The 18814-nt window shown below is 38.4% G+C and overlaps 1 protein-coding gene across 2 annotated transcripts; it reads left to right on the top strand.

The window, feature by feature from the left end:
* The first annotated feature begins 9021 nt into the window (after window positions 1–9021).
* LOC116172361 (cytochrome P450 4c3-like) lies at window positions 9022–11122 on the top strand. Of its 2 annotated transcripts, none has more exons than XM_031489570.1 (8): window positions 9022–9383; window positions 9432–9629; window positions 9682–9867; window positions 9912–10264; window positions 10314–10382; window positions 10431–10602; window positions 10648–10827; window positions 10873–11122. In XM_031489570.1, exons 1-8 carry the CDS (start codon window positions 9230–9232, stop codon window positions 11031–11033), a joined length of 1473 nt encoding a protein of 490 aa, XP_031345430.1. In that variant the 5' UTR covers window positions 9022–9229; the 3' UTR covers window positions 11034–11122. The 2 variants fall into 2 exon arrangements, with proteins under 2 accessions (XP_031345430.1, XP_031345429.1); XM_031489569.1 differs by having other exon boundaries at window positions 9676–9867.
* Window positions 11123–18814: the final 7692 nt, after the last annotated feature.

The raw sequence follows: 18814 nt of genomic DNA, 5'->3' as shown, positions 1-18814 counted from the left end.
TACCGCGGAATTCTTCTAATTTAATTATTCTAATTTTGTCATAGTCAGTATGCAGTTAATTTTGACCTATAAAAGGTGGCGTAAAAGTATTTATTGTTTTAAATGGTCCATTTGGCTCCAAATAACATGTATTTGGAGAGTGCACACCATTTTTTTCCCGGCACAACTTTTGGCAGCCAAAAAACCTCAAAATGTTTGGAGTTCTTTCAGTTTTTCGCTTAAACCTCGAAAACGGTCCATAGTTAATGAATAACACGTATTTAGTGAATTAAAGAAAACAAAATTCTGCGGTGATCAAAAGATGAACAAACAAAATCGGTCCGATAGAAAAATTTTTACAAGTGATCAAAGAACACCGATTTTTTCCAACTTTTCTAAAAAAAACTGATAACCTTTTTTTAATGCGTTGTGGCTCCTTGCTTGTTTGTTTGTTCATCTTTTCACTTTTGATCGACGCAGAATTGTGTTTTCTTTAATATACTTACTAAAGAAGTTTTCTTCATACATTTTGAGGTTTTTTGGCTGTCAAAAATTGTGCCAAGAGAAAATGGGTGTGTACTCTTCAAATACATGTTATTTGGACCCAAATGGACAATTTAAAACGATAAAATCGTTTACACCACCTTTTGCAGGAATCGCCCCTTCTGACTGCTCGGGCCGTAGCCAGATCAGTTACTAAGAGCGGGCAGGAAAAATATTAATAATTTTCTGTGTTCTGGTGAAGGAATTCGTTTTTAACGCAATCCACGAAAGTGGAGCGCTGATGACTTCACATTTCTGTCCGTCTGCGTGTCGTTCCGTACTATAGCTCAGTCGCTAGACCTCGTATCGACTATCAAAAATTAACTTTGGCATTCATCACGTGTTATAGCTCTAAATTGGTCAAAATTGTTATTTATGCACCAATTTTGTTGGGAAAACGATCAAACTCGATTGCTCGATGACCAAGAAATGATACATGCCTATTTTTGGCGACCAAAATATTTTTATCGTTATTTATGCATCGATTCTCTTGAGAAATTCAATTGCGCAATGCCCAAGAAGTGATCCATGTGTATTTTTGTTCACAAAAAATGTCAAAATCGTTATTTATGTACCGATTTTCTTGGGAAGACTTCTAGTTTTCGCTATAAGAAAGCTTATGGTTCCAGATGGACAACTATCAAGAATTAATTTTAGTAGCAATCACTTTATTACCCAATATCGATCTAAATCCTTATTTATGCACCAATTTTTTTGGGAAAAAGACCAAACTCGATGCCCAAGAAATGTGTGTATCGTATCGACTTAAAAAGTTGGAGGTAATTTGTAGATCTCTCCTCGGATCTCTCTTATGCCTGTACTACGTATTGCAGGTGGTAACAAAGATGATAAAATGATAATAATACAGGGGGAGTTTTTTTCATTGTCACCATGGGGATCTCGTACGAGATGCAAAGTCGCTTAAATGGGCAAAGTTACGCACGCATACTAGACTATAATAAAAAATGCTTTATTTTTGATAATGTGATTAGCTGAAACACACCATGTTCTTGTATTAGAATACCATGAAGGGTAGAACATGGGTCCCCCCCCCCCTATTCTAAATTTTAACTTGGCACCACTATGCATGCGTATGGAAAATCTGAGACCAATTGGTTGTCGTATGTAAAAGTTATGCACGTTTTACTTTCAAACCAGTATCTCAGGAAATAATTCGTGGGCGGCCCCTCTTTTAGACAGCGAAATTTGATGGCCGTCTGGCACACCTTCAAGTTATAGGCATACTGCAAAAAATTCCAGGACTCTAGGACCATTCCCCCAGTAGTTCAAAACGGCAGAAGTGGGTCCGGACGGACGGACAAAACCCAAACCATAGCAAATTTTTTTTAATTTTTAAAAGATGTGCTAAAAATGGTTTTTGTGCACTGTTTTTACCACCCGTACATTAGTAAGGGAGTTATTGCATCGGGGTAAAAAATGACCCCCCACTTTTTTGACGGAAATGCATGTTTTGAAGCACCGGGAATCTGAATCAAACAAAATATCGATGATGTCTGTCTGTCGGTCCGTCTGTACTCTCATTTCCGAGTTATAAATAGGGTTTCTGGACTATAGCCCAACGCGCCACTTTCAAGGGAGCGGCAAGATGTGCTAAATTATATTTTTTGCATTATTTGCATCAATACAGATAAATAACCGTATGAAACTTGGTCACTAAGTAAGGAATTTTACTATTACAAACATTAGTTACGGGGGTGTCGAGCTAAATATAGCCCCCAGGGCGCTAAAAACATAGCCCGGGGTCTGACTGTTGTACAGATTATTGAGAATGAAGTAAACATGCGATGCGTTCTTTACCTTTAATTTTAACCACTGAATAAAGAATCTGAACTTTATTCAATAACCGGCATAATAAATTAATAATTTAGCACCTGAGTAAGTAGCGTTTTTTCATGTGAGGAACAGTTTTGGTTTATACGAGTACAAATTTTAATATCGTTGATTAGTTCGATTAGTTGATTGATTAGCAAAGGCGAGCGGGAAGCAAATATATTTTGCTTGGTCTAACAAAAAAGTGTAGTACAATTTTTTAAATAATGCAATCAACCAAATGCGCTTCATAACATGACAATCGTTATCATTATATAAAAAATAATCGCGTACAAGAACCTGCAAAACAAGCGTGTCGCTAAAAAATCATTTCAAAATACAGATCCATAATGATATTTGTCCCTTTGATAGTTTATAAATTCGAATTTCGAGGATAAATTACCACTGCATGAGTGTTCAAATATGCTCATTCGTGTAGACTGTAGACGGCGAGTTGAATTTCATTTTTACAACCGGTATAAAGAGGTATAATTTGCTATCAGCATTCGAGTGCAGCTATCAGCTTTCAAGATAAATTTAATCAATGTTATCTTTTATGAAGCGCCAAAAGCGGCATCTAGTTTTGTATAACCATGGTATAACCCAAATATTTAACATTTTACTTCGCAACTGCCATCTGTATATGTATAGTACAATCTTAATGTTTAGGGTAATTTTCCACGCTTAGCAAGAAACACGAGGGATCGGGAGCGACTACTACTAATCTAAATGATTAGAAATATGGTTCGAACTACTCATTTTACACAGTAAGAAGCAAATTTCGAAAATACCGTCAGTAAACCCTAGAAAACGAACTAGGTATTTGTCAAAACATATACCTATATTAGATAGGTCACTTGAATAATCCATACTGGTAAAAACAAACCGTTAGAATTAAACCCTTACATGGACTCTTTATGTGTTCTTGCCATAACACTTGGTCCATTCGTAGAACTGCTTTTCACTGCGCTAAATACACTGGAAATATCGGTGAAAGGTGAAAATAAACGTAAAAACAAACAGGATTTCGACCCTTACCGTTCAAAATTCTAAAGGTTTTAATAAAAGAGCTGCTAAGTTTTGTTTGGATTTTGGTTACGATTATTTTACTGATTTAATAATAAAATAACTAATGGTTTTCGGTGTATTATTCGTACATATGCGACTGTAACGTTATTTGGGGAAATATTTCGGTATCTTGAAGTGTTTTTAAACCACCTAAGTGCAGTAGAGACGTTAATTCAACTACCGAGATCCATCAGTACGTTTCACATATTTTTAGCACCAAATTACACGGTTGTCCATTCGATTGGGATGACAAATGGTTACGTAAAATAGTTTCAAAGAAAACTATGAAACATACTGCAATGTCAAGTCACGTGCTCTCTAAAGGGCGGTGGTGGTATCTTATAGAGGCTATCTTCACACCCTATCTATGAGAAAAGCGTTTGTAATCAGTGCCCGTTTTACAGTGTTACCATCTTCAATTTTTGAAGATATGAATATGCCCTTCTTGACCCTCTATTTTAACTATATGTCGGTGTGCCAATGTGAGAAACATTTTAGCACGAAATTAAATACGGGGTGATCCAAAAGTAATGCGGACAGTTTGAATTTCCCACAAAACAAAAAACTTTCAAGTTGGTTAACACTCCAATTTATTCATTTATTTAAAGGGAGTGGCAAATCAATGAGCAACAAAAACAATCACAATTAATTAATTAAAGAAAATTAAGTTTTCAAGCACAAGTGTACAATTAAGCAAGTCATCACAATGATTGTTCAAAATGTTCGAGACACAGTTGCACTCCACGGGTCATGTTTTCAAATACAAGTTTTAACATTGCCGGCGTAATGTTCATTACCTCTTCTACAATCGCATTTTGAAATTCTTCAAGTGTGCAAGCGATTTCAAAAAATGTTATTCTTTAATGTGGGAAACAGAAAAAAATCTAATGGGGTTAAATCTGGCGAACGGGGAGACCATAAACATTTGCTGATTAAACGATTATCGTTCGTAAAATTGTTGTAGGTACTGAAAGGTGACGTTTGCTGTATGGGCTGCTGCACCATCTTGCTAGAAATATCCTTGTCTCTTAGTTCGTCATCATGAAGTGATTCAGGAACGTACTGTACCTTTCTGCAGAAATGGTATCGTTGGCCCTAGACATGCCAGCCCAATTACCAATCTTCAAAGGATGTAAGCTGGTCTCTTCAAAATTATGGGGGTTTTCGGTTGCCAACGTCCGATAATTTTGACTATTAACATATCCTGATAAATGAACCAAAGCTTCGCCTCTTATAAAAGTTAGATTTAAAACTTCGTTGTTGTTTAAATGATTATTAAACCCCTACTTTCGTAATCTCGTGCATGTAGTTGTTGGACTATCGACACTTTATAGGGAAAGATTTTAAGATCTTTGTGCAAAATTCTGTGGCACGTACCGTAAGATAAGCCTGTAATGGTAACAAATAAAGATGTTATCGTTTCTACCAGCTTGATTCGTCGCGAACTGATTTCTTCCACACTTCGACTTGACGGACGACACCTTATTCTTATTATTCTTATTCTCAAAACTTTCGATAATTCGGTGCTTATGACCAAAGAAGGTTTTATAACTGATGTGGTGGTCAGGATATTCTTCGTTAAATTGTTGAAAATAGGACCTAGTGGAATTATGGCCATGTACCATCTTCTAAACGTGTTGCACTACGATAGTGCGTCATTAATATTAACGTGGCATCATGTTCAGAGGTAAAAGCCATTCTCAATTTGAACTAAAAACTGAGGTCAAATAATCTTTATAAAGTGTTTTTTTTTACTACGCACCTTGCAGAAGGTTTGAAAATAACTATTTCTTTTAAAATGCAAGGTTCGTGGTACAGAGACAAGGAAATAAAAACGCACGTAAAAAAACCGACGCCACTGGATTGTGGTTGCAGTGATTGGTGTATTTGGAGAACAACATGACCGCCAACGCCTTAAGTAAAAAATCACTAAAATTTTAAGCGTCAAATTCAAACTGTCTGCAGTCATTTTGAATCACCCGGTAGAAAACTTTCGCCAATTACGTTTATACTATTGTATTTAAGGCAACTTGTACCTACATTATACAGGGTTCGGCAATGAAACGGGAAGATTTCGTAAATAATTTTATTATCGAAAAAATATTTTTTTTGTAATTAGTAATACCATACTGGGAAATAAAAGAGTAGCCATTTGATATACAATGTTAAAAAACATTATTTTTTGAAAATTACATCTGTCAAATGGCCTCCGTTGACACGTATGCATTCATGGAGTCGAGCCTGGAAGTTCTGCATAACTCTTCGCAGCATATCAACAGGTATTGCTGCAATCTCGTCACGAATTCGTTGTTTGAGGGCTGGGATTGTCCTGGGTGGATCAGTTTCAAACACTTTCATTTTCAGATAACCCCATAAAAAGGAGTCGCAGACAGTAAGGTCGGGAGACCGAGGGGGCCAAGCAATATCCCCGTTTCGAGAAACGACACGCCCTGGGAACAAAGCATTCACCGCATTCATCGAAATTCTTGCAGTGTGGCTTGTTGCACCGTCTTGTTGAAAAAGTGTGTGTTCATTAACTGGAGAGCGGTAGAGTTCAGGTGTGAGGAAGTTCCGAATCATTGAAACGTATCTCTCAGAATTAACGGTAACGGCATGTTCAGCCTCATCCTCAAAAAAATACGGACCGATGATTCCATTTGCAGACATTGCACACCATACTGTCACTTTCTGAGCATGAAGAGGTGATTCATGAAGCATACGAGGGTTAGCCTCCGCCCAGTATCTAAAATGTTGTCTGTTAACAAAACCGGTGAGGTGAAAATGTGCCTCATCGCTCATCCACAAGTTGTTAACCTGGTCATCAATTTCTTCCAGCCTTGCAAGCATAACCTCACAAAATCTGAGACGCTGTTGATAATCATCCGGGTGAAGAGATTGAACAACCTGTATTTTATACGGGTGATATCGAAGATCTCGATGGAGAATCCTTCTCACTGATCTGTCATTTAATCGAAGGCGTGTGGCGTGACGGATGGCCGATCGACGTGGACTTCTTAAAATGGCTTGTCGAACACGTTCAATATTTTCAGGGGTTCGAATCCTTCTGGCACTACCACCTCTTTCTCTAGACGTCGATCCAGTTTGCTCGAGGTTGTTTAGCCACATTCGAATCGCATGGTCTGACGGAACCGGTTGGTTACGCGGTATGTTAAAATGCCGTCTAAAATCTCGACGCGTTTGCACTAAACTCTCGCCATTTTGGTAATAAGCCTTAATTGCGTAATCGCGATGCTCACCCATCCAACGCTCCATTGTAGACTAAATGGCAAGCCACTCGGGTCCCGACAGGTCTGTGACTGTCCTCCCTACCACTTCACCGCCCGCTGCAAGCCCCACCCCAAATCTTCCCGTTTCATTGCCGGACCCTGTATAATAGGTACCTATATAATTACATACATTGTACATGGTTTTAAACCAATCCGAACTATTTAAATTTTTGCACGGAGCTGAAACATGTGCCGTTTTTAAACCGGAAGGGCTTGAAGGAATACTCACCAAGTATCTCAAGGACGTTGTGCAATGTCAGAAAACTACCCCTAATCATATGCTTCGTCTTGAAACCGGCGCGAGGCATGTTAGTATCTTTGTATGGGGGTGGATGAGTGTATTAAAACAAAAACCAACGTCTTATCACAGATTGCTTTATAATATAAGGTTGGAACACCTCGACTCCTGGGAGCAGAATAGGGCTGAATACAACTGGGCATCACAAATACGTCATTTTATGGAAAATCTGGGGTATGGAAACATCTGGCTACAGCAATCGCATCTGACTAAAAGTTCTATCAAAAATATAATTGACAACTTTAAAACTTACAGATATTGAAACGTGTACAAAATTTAACGACCACTACAACAAATTACAGGCGGTGAAGCATAATTATGAAATGTCCGCATATTTAACGTTTAAAGTTCTAATTATAAAGAACAGAACAGGTCCGTTAAGTTAGCCCCCGAAATATCACAATTTATATCAGGAACTATTGCGCCAGATATGAATTACCTAGCGCCGCAGTGCGTTCATTTCATTTTTTGGTACTTCTCATAGCTCGAGCTTCTATATGCGACACGAGACAGAGAGACAGCTATTAGAACTCGAAGAAAATTTTGGACGTCCATGTCGGCTATCCCTTAAAGACGCGCTCCTTGCAACTTGGTTAATTTCATCCATAGGACAAAAAACAACAACACAAATTTGAAAACAATCTGAAACAAACTGAAAAATCTCCAGGTTAGTATAACACGCTCGGGGATGGCGCCCATGTGTCGCCGATCCCTCATCATATGTAACCCCGTCGCTAAAGTTGTTAATTACACGGCCACGGTAGGTACATGTACACTCTTCGTCTTTCTACAAGCGTTCTTCGACGGGCCCGCATTTACGGCCAGCCAGCCAGCCAGCCACCCAGCGAGCCAAAGTGAGATTAAAAGCTACCATTTACAAATAAATTAAAATACACTAAAAAACACTAAAGCGGTGAACTTAATAACTTTTAAACCAAAAAGGTGCCAAGTTTACTACTAGTGGCGCGACCTTTTTGCAACCAGGCGCAATTTCAGTGAAATTCGACACTTCGGGGGCTAGCATTAAGTTAGCCCCCTATGACTTTGAGAGTTAATAACTTTTGAACCAAAAGGGCGCTAGCTTTACTAATAGTGGCGCGTTGTGGTGCAACCTTTTTACAACCAGGCGCAATTGAAGGATCAGTGAAATTTCACACTTAGGGGGCTAGCGTTAAGTTAGCCCCCTAAAACTTTGACAATTAATATCTTTTCAACCAAAAAGGTGCTAGCTTTTTGGTTAGTGGCGCACTGTGGCGCTAGGTAATTTATATCTGGCGCAATAGTTCTGATATTTCGGGGGCTAATTTAACGGACCTGATCAGAACAGTAGCACAACTCAGACGGGCTTACAAAAATGGAACGCGCATTCTCATAAAAAATATGCTTTACCAATTAAATAACATAAACAAATGCCAGCTATGTAATCAGAAAATCTTATACACTTCTTTTTTAAATGCCCAATTTATCAACTGACAAGAGACGTGTATTTAAAAAATCGATGAAGACGACGAATTGAACATCTGTCACGTACTACACGTAAAGAACGCAGCTCAACTAAACTGTGTTTGTAATTATATTCTTAATGCAGTAAGAGTAAGGTCATTTTGTTTAAATGAATGATATTAGTTTATTTACTCATTTATAGGAAAATGGTTTCTTTTTGTCATACTTATTTAGTAATTTATAATTTATTTAAGTTATCTATCATATGTATCTTTCAGTATGTTCAAGCTCAAATATTCCCTCTCTATTTCTTTGTTGCCTTAAAACAAATATGCGTTTATTATTATTACTATTATTTAAATTTTTGTGTCAATGTCAAGATTCATTGTAGTGGTAAAAGTGAAGACTATGTGATAAATACAGTACTTTTTTTTATAGTTCATATAAGTAAATGTATCCAGAATAAATGCGAACAACCTTATTTTTAAAATGTTTGCGGACTACCTACGCAATAATATAATAGTCTCCCTAAGGAGTGAGCGCTATTTAGCATATGGGTATTTCGCCCATGGCCGCGATCTAGAAACGTTGATGCATGGTGATGGCATTGAATTTAGTTATAAATTCAATGGTGATGGTATTCAATATACGCAGCTATAATTACGAGAGGGGGCTTGCTTGATATTCCTATTTTGAACTTTAAGCTCGAAGTTTTTATCAGTGTTTAATATATCATAAACAGTGCGTGTTGAAACAGTGCCAATTAAGAATACTGTAAGAAATGTTGGTTGTGTTAATTACAATTGTAACCTTATGCCTGTACGTAATTCTATTATGGATGAATCAAATGAAATATCGCAAGCAGTTGGCGCAATTCCCGGGGCCTAAACCTTTACCCCTACTAGGAAATTTGTTGCTATTCAAATCGATTGCAGGTAGTTAATATAAGCAATGCTCTTTCACCAGTTCTGTGCTTCTTATAGATATCGTTCCGGTGTCGATACGTGTGTGGAAAGGGATCCAGCAATCATTTATAATATATTTAGGTCCTCAACCACGGCTCGTAGTTTGTGACCCAAAAACGGCAGAGTTTGTACTTAGCTCAACGACAATTATTGACAAATCGTACGAGTACAATTTTTTCCACGATTGGCTTGGTACAGGATTATTAACTAGCACCGGTATGGTATAATACTACGAGGAGTGTATCGTTAAACATCCTATAAGTATTAGGTCAAAAATGGAAATCGCAAAGGAAATTACTAACACCAACGTTTCACTTTCAAATTTTGGAAAAATACATGAAAATATTCAATCGTCAAAGTAATACCTTCATAGATATTCTCAAATTGAAGATGAGCAACGGCCCGTTTGACGTATTTCCATGCGTTGCACTTTGCACGCTCGATATCATTTGTGGTAAGTTGTTAATCAAGTATTTCACCTTACGTTTTTTTGACCAGAGGCCGCAATGGGAGTGCAAATAGATGCCCAAAAGAACTCGACATCCTCGTACGTATTGAGCGTCAAGGAAATGTGCCGTATTATTACCGAACGAGCATTTTCACCGACTAAAATGATAAATTTTATGTATAAATTTACCTGGACGTATCAACAACAACGCAAAGTCCTTTCAATTCTGCACGGATTCACAAATTCCGTCATTCGAAGTAGGAAATCAACGTTTACAGGACGCAGGTCGAATGAGCGAAATGATGAGGGACTTGCGAAACGTGTTGCATTTTTGGACCTTCTTTTGGAGTATGATTTAAGCGATGAAACAATCAGAGAAGAAGTGGACACATTTATGTTTGAGGTACGCATTACCTAAGTCCATGCCAGGGTTGTAGATACAATGGTTTCAGGGCCATGATACAACGGCCGCTGGCATCAGTTTCACCTTGTATTGCCTTTCCAAGCATCCGGACGTACAAGTAAGTGTAAGCCATGCACGATCGTACCATTTAAGTTGTGTTAAATAGGGGAAAGTGGTCGAGGAATTGAGACGAATTTTTTATGGCGACAATAATAGAGCACCTACGTACCAAGACGTGCAAGAAATGAAGTACCTAGAAATGGTTATTAAAGAATCTTTAAGATTGTATCCTCCTGTTCCCTCATTTTCAAGAGTTTTAACGCAAGACGTGCCGTTTGGTTGAGTACCAAGTATGAAGATCAATATGTGAATGTTTCTTTCAGATGGGTCACTATTGCCAAAAGGACTCGTTTTGACATTATACCCATTGCTTCTGCATAGAGATCCTACATCTTTCCCTGATTCTGAAAAATTTGACCCGGATCGCTTCTTACTCGAAAATTCGGCAACTAGGTCGCCTTACGCTTACGTTCCTTTCAGCGCAGGTCCCAGAAATTGCATTGGTAAGCATCTTCGATATTTTTATTACACTGATTTTGAAATTACAGGTCAGCGTTTTGCAATGGTAGAACTAAAATTCACAATATCGAAGGTCTTAAGAAACTTCGAAATTCTTCCCGTCGTCGGCCACGAGCCAGAATTATCGGTTGAGGCTATTTTGAAGTCGTATAATGGTTTACCTATTCAATTAAAAACGCGAACGCTTTAACACTCAGATTACTATGAATTTACATCAGTTGAATATTGCTTTATACGATTTTAATAAATAAACGTCGGACTTGGACGTTGTCCACTGTATAGTAGCTGATCCAGTTTGAGTGTTCCGATGATCCAATTTAAAATTCTAATTATCTATTTCTTGAACCAGTGGAAAGTTCTTTATCTTGTTCGGTTCCTGCTGCTATTGACGTATGTGTGATTGAATGGGTGGATATTGGATTTATAGTTTGAGCGCATAAAACTTGTAGTTCTTTATCTAGCAGTGTTTCAATACCTGGAACTTTTGGATGTGTTGATCTTTACAAGAAATCTACGTTTTAGTGCTCCTTTGCTTTCCTGAGTGGATATGTTAGTGTGGATGCATTTGGCATTAATATTGAGGAATCATTGTGAACATCTGTGATAGTTAGGGAGTGTTTTACTTAAAAGGGCGGAAATTGCCCCTCGTTGATCTTGACACTCTCTTCTAATTCTACCGTGTCGAATTAAGATCGGAATAAAGTTCGGACCTTGCGAAAATAAGAGACCCTCACGGTTGAACATATGCTGGTTCTACTGGGACCACTCCCCCCTGTAACCCAACCAAACAAGGTATTTTGGAGAATCGGAAACCCGTCACCTAATCTGAGAATCCCCCCACTAGGTATATTGAAGTAAATTTCCGCTCCCAACAGTAGGTAACTCTATTTCCATAAAAGTTAAGAAAGTTGGCAACACCCTAGAATTACAAGGATGGTGAAGCACCCTTTAAAAATTGTGCTTCTAGTAAATTTCGAATGTGCGAATGTGGCGGTTTATTGTAACTAATTAAAATCTCTAGCGCAACGTCATAATGTGACTCGGTAGTTTGCAGGGCCTTGCTCACTACTAGTGGTTCATCCTTTAAACCTGACTTAAGACATATGATCCTTTGAATTTTATTTAAGTGCTTATCACAATTAATGAGAGTCAGATAACTCTATAGGTAAAGGAGTTATATTCTTCGTATCTACTCGAAAAAGTTGGTATATTGATACTCGGAAGTTTGACATTAGAAGAGGAACCTGCTGAAGGCGAAATTACTTGATTCCCCACCACCTTGATGTTCTGAATTTAGTTGTTTAGAAATTTTAGTTTTAAGTTTGCTATATAAATATGTATATTGCATTTCTACTTCTACCCTATCACTCTCCTGGGTGACATCCATTTCCTCCAATTGATCCTGAATGTTCTCATATTCTAACATAATTTCCCTAATTACAAATTCGTTACTATCAATCAATAAATTGTCATCATTTGCCGTTACAAAATGTTCAATTCTAGTAATTTTCCTCTTAATTCTACCTCGCTTGCGTACCATAGAATCCCGATCTGCCATTTTGTTAATAAACAAAGCGTATAAAATGTAAATATTTAATAATAATAATGGCCATTTATTGAAGGATAACACTGTACAGGGTCTAAATCGAAAAGTGGAACATAGGCGTTTAACATGGGAAATTACTTTTTCTTATAATTAATTATAAAGATTCTGTTTTCACGAGTTTTTAGTCTAAGTAGCCATGGACTATGATAAAAGAAAAACATAGTCCATGGCTACCTAGACTAAAAACTCGTGAAAACAGAATCTTTATAGTTAATTTTTTTCTCTACTAGCGTCTGATGACATGATTATTAACCTTTTTTCCACTTGTAAAGTAGGCGTTCTCGCTCTCGGCATTTGTTCAAAGTGGTTAATAGGTAATGTGGACATTATTAACTAGTAGTCAATAATGAGAACTGTCACGCTGTTACTTTTAGAAAACACAACCCGAAATTTCGCTCAATGAACGTTTAGACAAGTTCTCTAAAATGAATAATTTCCTACCATCCGCCATTTCCAGAGAAATTACATACTTACCTAAAATTATCACATTTTGAAAAAATTCTAACGAAATTACTGTTTGAAAATATCTCAATGACAGAACAAAATACGGCCTGTTTGATTTGTACTTCTACACACTTGATTGACATGTTAAATTAATAAACAAAAAATTGTGTCCAACCGTTCATTTTCCTATCAATATAATATGTTAATTGAGAGGACTTCAAGTGCTAGTAGTGAAGAAAATAGTATATATACCACGGTAGAGAAGTCTATTATTGCCTTCGCACCTTACCCCCCTCGGCGCAAGCGTCTCGAGATGTAATCTTGGTGCTCAGGCAATAATACTGTACTTCTCTACCTTGATATATAATGTAGGTACTACTTTCGCGTACAAGAAGAGGTAGAGAATCGTTTCACATGATTTAGATGCAGAATTTATATCTCTATAACTTTTATTTGAAGTATTTTTGAGTAAAATAATTAGGAAACGTTTACGCAAAGAAAAAGTAATTTCCCATGTTAAACGCCTATGTTCCACTTTTAGATTTGCACCCTGTACATACTAATAAACATAATTCATTACTATTAAATATAAAATAAAAACTAACGTCAGAGTCACCTTTAATAGGGCGAAGTTCAGATTTATGAAAAGGAAGTTTCATAATCTGCTCTTCCACTTAACTCTAATACTTTTTAACTTTTTAGTTGAAGAAAGAATACTTCCTGAGTACAAAACTTAATTTATATTAGTTAATTTATATTAATTAACTGATTATTTAATTGATTACACCGGTCAACAAAAAAATAATTTTTTTTTGCGCATGGGATTTACATAATATATTCTGACTATAATAATCAAAAATAAATAAAAAGTGCAATTAGACATCGAAAATATTTGCTTTTGCAAAAGTTATAGCGATTTGATTGAAAGCTTTCAGGGGCGAAAATTAATGCTGGAATCTTTGTTTTCCTTCAAATAAAAAGAAAGATGGAGGGTGATATTTTCCCGCGGTTACTTAGCAAAGAGAGAAAAAAATCCTGGAACAGTTTTAAGGCAATAGTCCATGGTTTCCCGTTCAGGGTTTACTGGGAAACCATTATAGAACTGAAAATTATGACGAGCTGACAGGTTTTGTTTTTGCATCATCAGGTATAGAATGTCTCTAAAGATGCACAGGTTACATTCTCATTTAGATTAACTTAAGGATAATATGGGAGCTTATTCGGAATAACAAGGACAACCCTTTCATCAAGACATAATGGAATTTAGGCACGTTACCAAGGCCAGTAACCTGGAAGCATGATGTAAGATCATGTTTGGGGGGTTAATGAGAAAAACTTCAGTTGAACATGACAAAAACAGCAAAACTGTTCCATTTTTAAACATTTAGACTCTAAGACAAACAAATTATAAATGTAGGAACGTTACCTTATAATAAATCATGCCTATGTAAGTAAGATTTTATAGGTATTTTTATTTTTTGGTTTTTTGCATTTTTTTCGCACAAAAACAAATACATAACCTTTTTTTGTTCTAATTCTTATTTGTGGCTATACAAGCAATACAAATAAGGTATATATGTCCCATGCGCAAAAATGCTGTAGACCGGTGTTAGTGGTGTGCCATTTGCAATAAATGACAATAATAATTTATAGATCAAGAAGAGAGGAAGTTAATTAATAAAAAAATAAAAAAAATAAAGATAAATAAAAACAAAAGACAAAAAAATAAAAGAAAACAATTTTATTGTTTCTTTTGATTTTCATAAATAATTTTAGTAAGGCGATGTATGAAAGTGGCAGTTTTAAGTGTTTTTACACATTCAGGCAGTGAGTTATTTTCACATCAAAGCTACCAAGACACGGTCCATACACAGTATCGCAATGATTAAAGTGCGACAATACAAGAGACTCAATTTTCCTACTTTGGCAATATCTTTGGTTAAGAATATGCTTCAAATTTATGTACGTCTTCCGTAATAAAGAAGTAATATGTTGGGAAAATTTCAAACCTTCATCTAAAATCGGGCCCAGATTTTTAGCTGTTTCTTTTACAAGCAGAGCCGAGTCTGCCACCTTAACATCCACGTTCTGTTTAATTCAGTTTCTGGCTTTACGTCGACCAAATACCATGACTACGGATTTCTCTGCATTAATTTTTAAATAGCGCTTTTCAGAAACATTTACAAGAGTATCCACTTCAGAAGTATTAGCTAAAGCCACATTATCCGGTTGAAAATCTATTTGAAGCATACAAGTGATACCTGCAATGCATAACATAACTTCTGAAGTTGCACGTGTACAGCGAATATAGTAAAGGGCCTATATTAGATTCTTGGGGCACCCCAGCTATAATAGACAAGGAAGTGGAACTCTCTCCATTTAAAGTTACCTTTTGAAAACGTACAAGTCCTATTTTCCTACAAATTAATCCTTTCCCAAGCGTAAAACACAATCAAACTTATGTATGTGCCTAAACAATGTGTATACTAATCTGCTTGGATTGAATTTACAATAGCAAAGGTAATTAATTCCAAATTAAATCCTTATTGCGTGAAAAATGCCTAGCAAAGTGCTTAAATTAACTACAACTAATTTTATTAATGTCCGTAAGTGATAAAAACATTCCTTTTCCTGTAATTAACCATTGGGTGTAAATGTCTTTGATCCCTTAAAATACCGCTTATGAGATATGTCACATCTGTTGTTTTATAGCAAAGTATCAGTTTAATGCCGGCATTAGTGGCAAGAAAACTTTTAATATAATATTAAACATTTGCTATAGATACTTCATCAATCAAATGCTAACCCTAAAGTGTAAAAATTACCTTCTAAATTGCACAGTGCATCCTTTCCTTACTTTTCCGTGTAAGCTTTCCCTTAAGTTCCCCTAACAAGTAAATAAATAAATACCAATACGTAATACATATACGAGGTGTCAATTTTAAAAATTGCAGTCGGCTATATTTTCCAAACTAAAGCAGATATTGAAAATCGCGGATAACCGTTTCGGGGATATCGAGGGGGAACCAGAATGGCGTTATGAGTGACAACCCCCTACCCCCCTTAAGCCCTAGCCCCCCTCTTCAAAAATCCTAAATGGCAACCCCATATTGTGACACATCGTTGGAAAGCTACTGAAAAATGCTTTCCAGTGGTACCAATAAAGTCAATATTCATTAAAGACAATTTAACAAACATTTTATAATGAACAAAAAAAAAACTAAATTTTTATACATTGATGGATTTATAGCAAATTGGCCAAGAACTTCAACCTGAGCTGCTTCATTAAGCAATCTTGGTTGCTTTCTTTTTTTTATTGATAACAGATCCCGTTTCTTCGAATTTATCGACCAAATCTTGAACATAGGCAATAAGCATGGCTTAATTTTTATTTTTTTTTGTTAATTATTAAATTTTTGTTAAATTGTTTTAATGAATATTGACTTTATTGGTACCACTGGAAAGCATTTTTCAGTAGCTTTCCAACGATGTGTCACAAGTATGAGGTTGCCATTTAGTATTTTTGAAGAGGGGGGCTGGGGGGTTAAGGGGGGTGGGGGGTTATCACTCATAACGTCATTATGGTTCCCCCTCGATACCCCCGAAACGGTTTTTCGCAATTTTCAATATCTTCTTTAGTTTGGAAAATATGACCGACTGCAAGTTTTAAAATTGACACCCTGTATAACGCATGTGTAACAATATAAAAAGATCTGACCTTGTCTTTCTCGAAGATGCTGAAGCTTCACCTTTTTTCAACCTTTCTTGTAAAATACCCTTGAAACGATCTCTTTACAGTGCGTATCCTTTGCCCTTGTACAAAAACCGTCCTATTCTATTCTATTCTATTCTCAGGGGAGCCCGACCGGGCAGCACTTAGGCACATCAGAGGCCCATTGTGCCTACCCCCTTTCTTCGCAACTGAGTTCAGAGCCCGTTCCTCTCAATGAAGGATAGGACCCTGTTTAGCCTAAGTTGCTTCACCCTCCTCGGTTCCAGGTATCTGTCTCCAAGGAGTTGATATTTGTCCCTGATCAAAGCGTCACAGTGACAGACCACATGCTCGGTAGTTTCATCTGCCTCGCCACAAAACCTGCACGTGGACTCCTCCGCGAGCCCAATGTTATGCAGGTGATAGTTGACCATCCAGTGTCCCGTAAGGACACCGGTGATCTTCCTAATCTGGCTTCTATTCAGTTTTAGAAGCTTAGAAGACTCCGATTTGCCAAGGGGCCCTGTTAGAAAGGCCTTGGACTGCCGGAGTCCGGTTACTTGTTGCCACTGAGCCTGGAATTGACTGGTCAACCAATCTTTAATCCTGGCCCTAACAACGGAGGGAGCAATCCCTAGGGTAGGCTCGGGCCCGACGAAGACTCCACCACTGCCTTCGCGAGCCAACTCGTCCGCCCTTTCGTTGCCCCCTATTCCGCAGTGCGCTGGCACCCAAATCAAGCTTACCCTATTAGACTCACCTAATCTATCTAGGGTTCGCCTGCAATCAAGCGCCGTAGCTGATCGGAACCTGTCTACCGACAGGGCCCTCAACGCCGCCTGACTATCACTGCATATGTATATATGCTTGTTACGGTAACCTCTACGGAGGTTTTCCTGTGCACAGGTCATGATGGCTAACATCTCTGCCTGAAACACGGTGCTATGCTGACCAAGGGAGACGCTGACGCTGGCTCTCGGTCGATCACCATATATACCCATGCCCGTTCCCCTTTCTGTTTGGGACCCGTCTGTAAACCACACGAGCCCCTCAGGTTTGAGGAACGGGCAATCCGAGTTCAGCCACTGCTCCCTATCCGGGAGAATGACTTTATAACGCTTTGGTCTTAGCAAGATAGCCCGGATCACGTCCCTCCTTGCGAGGAGGGGATCGGTCCTGAGGGTTTCCTCCCAGATCCGCCCGTGCCCAAGGCTGCCTCGATCCTTCCATTCATCCCAATCGTTTAGCCGTATGGAAGCTTTCCGAGCCTCTGCCTCCACAGCTAAGTGTAAAGGCTCTAGGCCCAGAAGTGCCTCCATGGCCAATGTTGGCGTGGTTTTTAGGGCTCCAGTGACTCCCAGACATGCGAGTCGCTGGACCTTTCCTAGCTGCTTCCTGTAGGTTACCCTGCGCATGGCAGGCCACCATACAGTATTATTGGCCTTATCACTGCAGTGTAAAGCCAGTATACCAGTCGAGGGTTCAAGCCCCATGTACAACCAAAAGCCCTTCTGCATGCCCATAGACATGCAGTGGCCTTTTTGCTTATGCGCTCAATGTGCCCTTTCCAGGTCAGGCGGGAGTCAATGATGACTCCCAGGTATTTCACTGACCTGGTCAGACCCAGTTGCCGTTCTCGAAGAGCGAGTCCAGCAAGATCCGCTCTCCTTCTACTCGTGAATGAAACAACCTCGGTCTTTTCCGGGTTAACGGAAAGGCCATGGCTACTGCACCACCTATCCACCTGTTCGAGAGCCCCCTGCATGAGCTCTTTCACGGTGTTTGGAAACTTCCCAGTTATGACGATCGCGAGATCGTCCGCGTATCCCTGTGTATACGCTCCCCCCTCGTTCAAGGTGCGGAGGAGCCCGTCTAGTACCAGGCACCACAGAAGTGGAGACAACACCCCACCCTGCGGACATCCTCTAGTAACCGATGAGCTCATCTCCGTCATCCCAATTGAGGATATAATGACTCTGCTTTCGAGCATGGCTCGGATCCATCTTACGATCGACCCATCAATACCAAAGCTCTCAGCAGCCTCACTAATCGAATCGAACGTGGTGTTGTTAAACGCACCCTCGATATCTAAAAACGCTCCCAGAGCTATCCCCCCGGAAGACATTCCCTTTTCCAGCCTGCACACCAGGCTGTGTAGAGCCGTCTCCGTGGACATACCAGCCCTGTAAGCATGTTGGAACGGATGTAG

This window comes from Photinus pyralis, unplaced genomic scaffold (genome assembly GCF_008802855.1).
Source record: "Photinus pyralis isolate 1611_PpyrPB1 unplaced genomic scaffold, Ppyr1.3 Ppyr1.4_LG5, whole genome shotgun sequence".
NCBI lineage: Eukaryota > Metazoa > Arthropoda > Insecta > Coleoptera > Lampyridae > Photinus > Photinus pyralis.
The sequence above is the reverse complement of the archived record's forward strand: the minus strand, read 5'-3'. Positions and strand labels throughout refer to the sequence as shown.

Coding starts and splice junctions, on each gene's coding strand:
- LOC116172361 (XM_031489569.1), top strand. CDS start 9,230: ATGTTGGTTGTGTTAATTACAATTGTAACCTTATGCCTGTACGTAATT. Junction 10,265..10,313: donor TGGACACATTTATGTTTGAG/GTACGCATTACC, acceptor CAATGGTTTCAG/GGCCATGATACAACGGCCGC. Junction 10,603..10,647: donor AACGCAAGACGTGCCGTTTG/GTTGAGTACCAA, acceptor TGTTTCTTTCAG/ATGGGTCACTATTGCCAAAA.